General features: G+C 40.7%; 1 protein-coding gene across 1 annotated transcript; it reads right to left on the bottom strand.

The window, feature by feature from the left end:
- Positions 1-4,451: 4,451 nt before the first annotated feature.
- Positions 4,452-6,079, bottom strand: LOC109866554 (thyroxine 5-deiodinase-like). Its single transcript, XM_020455273.2, has one exon. It carries the CDS (start codon positions 5,965-5,967, stop codon positions 5,164-5,166), a length of 804 nt encoding a protein of 267 aa, XP_020310862.1. The 5' UTR covers positions 5,968-6,079; the 3' UTR covers positions 4,452-5,163.
- Positions 6,080-6,741: the final 662 nt, after the last annotated feature.

Raw genomic sequence — 6,741 nt, forward strand, 5'->3', positions numbered from 1 at the left:
TCTAATCATGTTTGCAGCACATCTAACTAGTCATGTTTGCAGCACAGCTAATCATGTTTTCTGTACATCTAATCATGTTTGCAGTACAGCTAATCATGTTTGCAGTACATCTAATCATGTTTGCAGCACAGCTAATCATGTTTGCTGTACATCTAATCATGTTTTCAGTACAGCTAATCATGTTTGCAGTACATCTAATCATGTTTGCAGTACAGCTAATCATGTTTGCAGTAAACCTAATCATGTTAGCAGCACATCTAATCATGTTTGCAGCACATCTAATCATGTCTGCAGCACATGTAATCATGTTTGCAGTACATCTAATCATGTTTGCAGCACATCTAATCATGTTAGCAGCACATCTAACTAGTCATGTTTGCAGCACATCTAATCATGTTTGCAGTACACCTAATCATGTTTGCACCACATCTAACTAGTCATGTTTGCAGCACATCTAATCATGTTTGTAGTACACCTAATCATGTTTGCAGTACATCTAATCATGTTTGCAGTACAGCTAATCATGTTTGCAGTACATCTAACTATGTTTGCAGCACAGCTAACTGTTTGCAGTACATCTAATCATGTTTGCAGTACATCTAATCATGTTAGCAGCACATCTAACTAGTCATGTTTGCAGCACATCTAATCATGTTTGCAGTACACCTAATCATGTTTGCAGCACATCTAACTAGTCATGTTTGCAGCACATCTAATCATGTTTGCAGTACACCTAATCATGTTTGCAGTACATCTAATCATGTTTGCAGTACAACTCATCATGTTTGCAGCACATCTAATCATGTTTGCAGTACAGCTAATCATATTTGCAGTACAGCTAATAATGTTTGCAGTACAGCTAATAATGTTTGCAGTACATCTAATCATGTTTGCAGCACATCTAATCATGTTTGCAGCATATCTAATTATATTTGCAGCACATCTAATCATGTTTGCAGCACATCTAATCATGTTTGCAGCACATCTAATCATGTTTCCAGCACATCTAATCATGTTTGCAGTAGAGCTAATCATGTTTGCAGTAGAGCTAATCATTGCAGCACATCTAATCATGTTTGCAGTAGAGCTAATCATGTTTGCAGCACATCTAATCATGTTTGCAGCACATCTAATCATGTTTGCAGCACACCTATTCATGTTTGCAGCACATCTAATCATGTTTGCAGTAGAGCCAATCATGTTTGCAGTAGAGCTAATCATGTTTGCAGCACATCTAATCATGTTTGCAGCACATCTAATCATGTTTGCAGCACATCTAATCATGTTTGCAGCACATCTAATCATGTTTGCAGTAAAGCTAATCATGTTTGCAGTACATCTAATCATGTTTGCAGTACACCTAATCATGTTTGCAGCCCATCTAATCATGTTTGCAGCACATCTAACTAATCATGTTTGCAGCACATCTAATCATGTTTGCAGTACATCGAATGATGTTTGCAGCACATCTAATCATGTTTGCAGCACATCTAATCATGTTTGCAGCACATCTAACTAGTCATGTTTGCAGTACAGCTAATCATGTTTGCAGTAAACCTAATCATGTTAGCAGCACATCTAATCATGTTTGCAGCACATCTAATCATGTTTGCAGTACATCTAATCATGTTTGCAGTACAGCTAATCATGTTTGCAGCACAGCCAATCATGTTTGCAGTACATCTAATCATGTTTGTAGTACAGCTAATCATGTTTGCAGTACATCTAATCATGTTTGCAGCACATCTAATCATGTTAGCAGCACATCTAACTAGTCATGTTTGCAGCACATCTAATCATGTTTGCAGTACACCTAATCATGTTTGCACCACATCTAACTAGTCATGTTTGCAGCACATCTAATCATGTTTGTAGTACACCTAATCATGTTTGCAGTACATCTAATCATGTTTGCAGTACAGCTAATCATGTTTGCAGTACAGCTAATCATGTTTGCAGTACATCTAACTATGTTTGCAGCACAGCTAACTGTTTGCAGTACATCTAATCATGTTTGCAGTACATCTAATCATGTTAGCAGCACATCTAACTAGTCATGTTTGCAGCACATCTAATCATGTTTGCAGTACACCTAATCATGTTTGCAGCACATCTAACTAGTCATGTTTGCAGTACATCTAATCATGTTTGCAGTACAACTCATCATGTTTGCAGCACATCTAATCATGTTTGCAGTACAGCTAATCATATTTGCAGTACAGCTAATAATGTTTGCAGTACATCTAATCATGTTTGCAGCACATCTAATCATGTTTGCAGCATATCTAATCATATTTGCAGCACATCTAATCATGTTTGCAGCACATCTAATCATGTTTGCAGCACATCTAATCATGTTTCCAGCACATCTAATCATGTTTGCAGTAGAGCTAATCATGTTTGCAGTAGAGCTAATCATTGCAGCACATCTAATCATGTTTGCAGTAGAGCTAATCATGTTTGCAGCACATCTAATCGTGTTTGCAGCACACCTATTCATGTTTGCAGCACATCTAATCATGTTTGCAGTAGAGCTAATCATGTTTGCAGTAGAGCTAATCATGTTTGCAGCACATCTAATCATGTTTGCAGCACATCTAATCATGTTTGCAGCACATCTAATCATGTTTGCAGTAAAGCTAATCATGTTTGCAGTACATCTAATCATGTTTGCAGTACACCTAATCATGTTTGCAGCCCATCTAATCATGTTTGCAGCACATCTAACTAGTCATGTTTGCAGTACATCTAATCATGTTTGCAGTACAACTCATCATGTTTGCAGCACATCTAATCATGTTTGCAGTACAGCTAATCATATTTGCAGTACAGCTAATAATGTTTGCAGTACATCTAATCATGTTTGCAGCACATCTAATCATGTTTGCAGCATATCTAATCATATTTGCAGCATATCTAATCATATTTGCAGCACATCTAATCATGTTTGCAGCACATCTAATCATGTTTGCAGCACATCTAATCATGTTTCCAGCACATCTAATCATGTTTGCAGTAGAGCTAATCATGTTTGCAGTAGAGCTAATCATTGCAGCACATCTAATCATGTTTGCAGTAGAGCTAATCATGTTTGCAGCACATCTAATCGTGTTTGCAGCACACCTATTCATGTTTGCAGCACATCTAATCATGTTTGCAGTAGAGCTAATCATGTTTGCAGTAGAGCTAATCATGTTTGCAGCACATCTAATCATGTTTGCAGCACATCTAATCATGTTTGCAGCACATCTAATCATGTTTGCAGTAAAGCTAATCATGTTTGCAGTACATCTAATCATGTTTGCAGTACACCTAATCATGTTTGCAGCCCATCTAATCATGTTTGCAGCACATCTAACTAATCATGTTTGCAGCACATCTAATCATGTTTGCAGTACATCGAATGATGTTTGCAGCACATCTAATCATGTTTGCAGCACATCTAACTAGTCATGTTTGCAGCACAGCTAATCATGTTTTCTGTACATCTAATCATGTTTGCAGTACAGCCAATCATGTTTGCAGTACATCCAATCATGTTTGCAGCACAGCTAATCATGTTTGCTGTACATCTAATCATGTTTGCAGTACAGCTAATCATGTTTGCAGTACATCTAATCATGTTTGCAGTACAGCTAATCATGTTTGCAGTAAACCTAATCATGTTAGCAGCACATCTAATCATGTTTGCAGCACATCTAATCATGTCTGCAGCACATCTAATCATGTTTGCAGTACACCTAATCATGTTTGCAGCACATCTAATCATGTTTGCAGTACATCTAATCATGTTTGCAGTACAGCCAATCATGTTTGCAGCACATCCAATCATGTTTGCAGCACAGCTAATCATGTTTGCAGTACATCTAATCATGTTTGTAGTACAGCTAATCTTGTTTGCAGTACATCTAATCATGTTTGCAGTACAGCTAATAATGTTTGCAGCACACCTAATCATGTTTGCAGTACAGCTAATCACATTTGCAGTACAGCTAATCATATTTGCAGCACATCAAATCATGTTTGCAGCACAGCTAATCATGTTTGCAGCACATCTAATCATGTTTGCAGCACATCTAATCATGTTTGCAGCACATCTAATCATGTTTGCAGTACAGCTAATCATTGTAGCACATCTAATCATGTTTTCAGTAGAGCTAATCATGTTTGCAGCACATCTAATCATGTTTGCAGCACATCTAATCATGTTTGCAGTACATCTAATCATGTTTGCAGGACATCTAATCATGTTTGCAGTACATCTAATCATGTTTGCAGTACATCTAATCATTTTGCAGCACATCTAATCATGTTTGCAGTAGAGCTAATCATTGCAGCCTAATCAATGATTGAACTTGCACATGAAGTGTGCAAATAGCATTGAAAATATTTGACTGACATAAATAGGCCTTGACCTATGTGTCAGTAAGACGCTTTCAGGATTCATAAGATCAATGTGTTCTAACATTTTATTACAAATATTTGTTCAGTAAAATATCCACAATTTACAGAACATTTTGTTGAGGACATTGCTAGTCGCCAAGTACTCTAGTATCAAATAACATCAGTATCAGTTTCCTGGTTTTAAAACCCTTTCAAAACTGAACTTCACAACAACACTAGAGTAAAAGGTATTAGCCTTTCAGACACACACACATACACACACACACACACACACACACATACACACACACACACACACACACACACACACACACACACACACACACACACACACACACACACACACACACACACACACACACACACACACACACACACACACACACACACACACACACACACACACACACACACACACCTTCAAGGTAGAGCCATAGAAAAATAAAGTGATCATAATCAAATGATGCTCAAACTGAAATGAGTCAAAATGTTGCAGAGGTTCAAATCAACAGGACATATCCTTACAAAAACAAAGAACCAAACAAAACTGAGGAACAAGACAGCAGAACTGCAAAGCCTATCATGCGTTTTACATCATAATAAACATGTCAAATGTCTGTCTGCGTCCTGTTATAACGCTTCTGAACCAAAACAACATGTAGAGGCATATGTGCAGTGTGTCAAGAGTTTGTAGCAGCATCTGAATACTTATTTGATGTGTGGACACTTTACGCGCCGCAGGTAATGGTTATCTTTAAGTTAAACGTGGACCACCACTGTTCTGGAATTCTCCAAATCGTTCCGGTATTGCGCGAGCCAGTTCCTCAACTCTGATATCCGGTAGCCCTCTGGTCCTCTGGCCCCCTGATACACGACCCGCTCATCCCTCAGGATATAAAGTCTCTCAAAATAGGCTCCATACGCCGCGTTAGACGAGTTGTCCATATTATCCACCACCACGTTGCTGCCGGGCACCTCAGAGTGCATCAGCTGAGCGGCTTTCAGTCTGTCCTCTAGACAACAGTGCTTGGGTATCTGGTACGGCGCATCGGAGCTCACCCAGCCGTCAGAGGGATGCGCCTCCTCGATGTATACAAGCAGAGAGTCAGCGATGTCCGCGTACTGGCTCGCGACGCGCTGAAACGCGGCCAAGCGCGTCATAAACGGTGGTCAGGAGCAACTACCGAAGTTGAGGATGAGAGGTCTCCTCCCTTTCACATAGTCCAGGACTCTGACCCTGCGCCGGTCCTTCAGCTGCACCACCTCTGTGTTGGGCGCGATACATCCAAGGTGCGCTGATTTGAAAAAGTCTAATTTTTGTCCATACCACACGGCTCTGAGCGACTCCAGGGTGAACATCTTGTTGGAGTCGGAGACGCAAACGGGCGGGTCATCGCTGCTGCTGCCCTGCTCCCTCATCTTCAGCAGCACCTTCCTCCTGATGCACAGGAAGTCCAGGAGCCACAGCATCAGCGCTGCCAGGAGGAACCGGGGCAGAAAAACCAGACAGAGGGCTGCGTGTTTCAGGGCCCGCACCGTCAGGACACCTGCAGTCTCCTGCATCTCGCCCTGACGATTATATCCGGCCGGCAAGACAGACAGGCAGGCAGGCAGATAGAGACAATGGTATCAGTCACCTTTTCCCATCTGTTTTCAGCCTCTGCCTATCAGAGTTGTGCTTTTTATAGGAGCAGCAGGATTTGAATGAAAAAAACAACCCGCCTCCACAGCTAGTGCCGCCCTCTCACATGGCGGGGATTACCCTCCAGTCAACTCTCACCGGTTCTCATGGGAGAGGGGGAGAGAGAGGAGAAAGAGAGAGGGAGGGAGAGATAAATACAGACTGTGTGTGTGTGTGTGTGTGTGTGTGTGTGTGTGTGTGTGTGTGTGTGTGTGTGTGTGAGGGAGAGAGGAACACGGCCAGGGGTCCGTTTTTTTTTTTGCGGACTCGTCACGTCATAACTGGCACTTATTTTGGGGTGAATCAATGTAGTTACCGGTAAATGATCTCCAAATGGAGAAATAGCATACTTTACAACACCTGTTTGTCGGAAAGGGATGTCTAAGGAACCAGGTGAAATTATATGTGTCACAAATGTGCTCAGAATTCACACATTTGGGGCACAAAAACATAGCCACCTCTTTTCAAATCAAGCATGACGATGAAGACTGGACTCTGGATGCCTATATTTTGTGATTAAGACAAATGAGACTGTTGTGATATTTCAGAAGAAATACGCATTTCATGTTCATGCTGTTGCATCGGGAAGATATTGAAGAGTGCCTAAATGGGCCAAAAGCAATTAATTATTTTTGTTGACAAATTTGAACGCCTGC

Source organism: Oncorhynchus kisutch, linkage group LG21 (genome assembly GCF_002021735.2).
Source record: "Oncorhynchus kisutch isolate 150728-3 linkage group LG21, Okis_V2, whole genome shotgun sequence".
Lineage (NCBI taxonomy): Eukaryota > Metazoa > Chordata > Actinopteri > Salmoniformes > Salmonidae > Oncorhynchus > Oncorhynchus kisutch.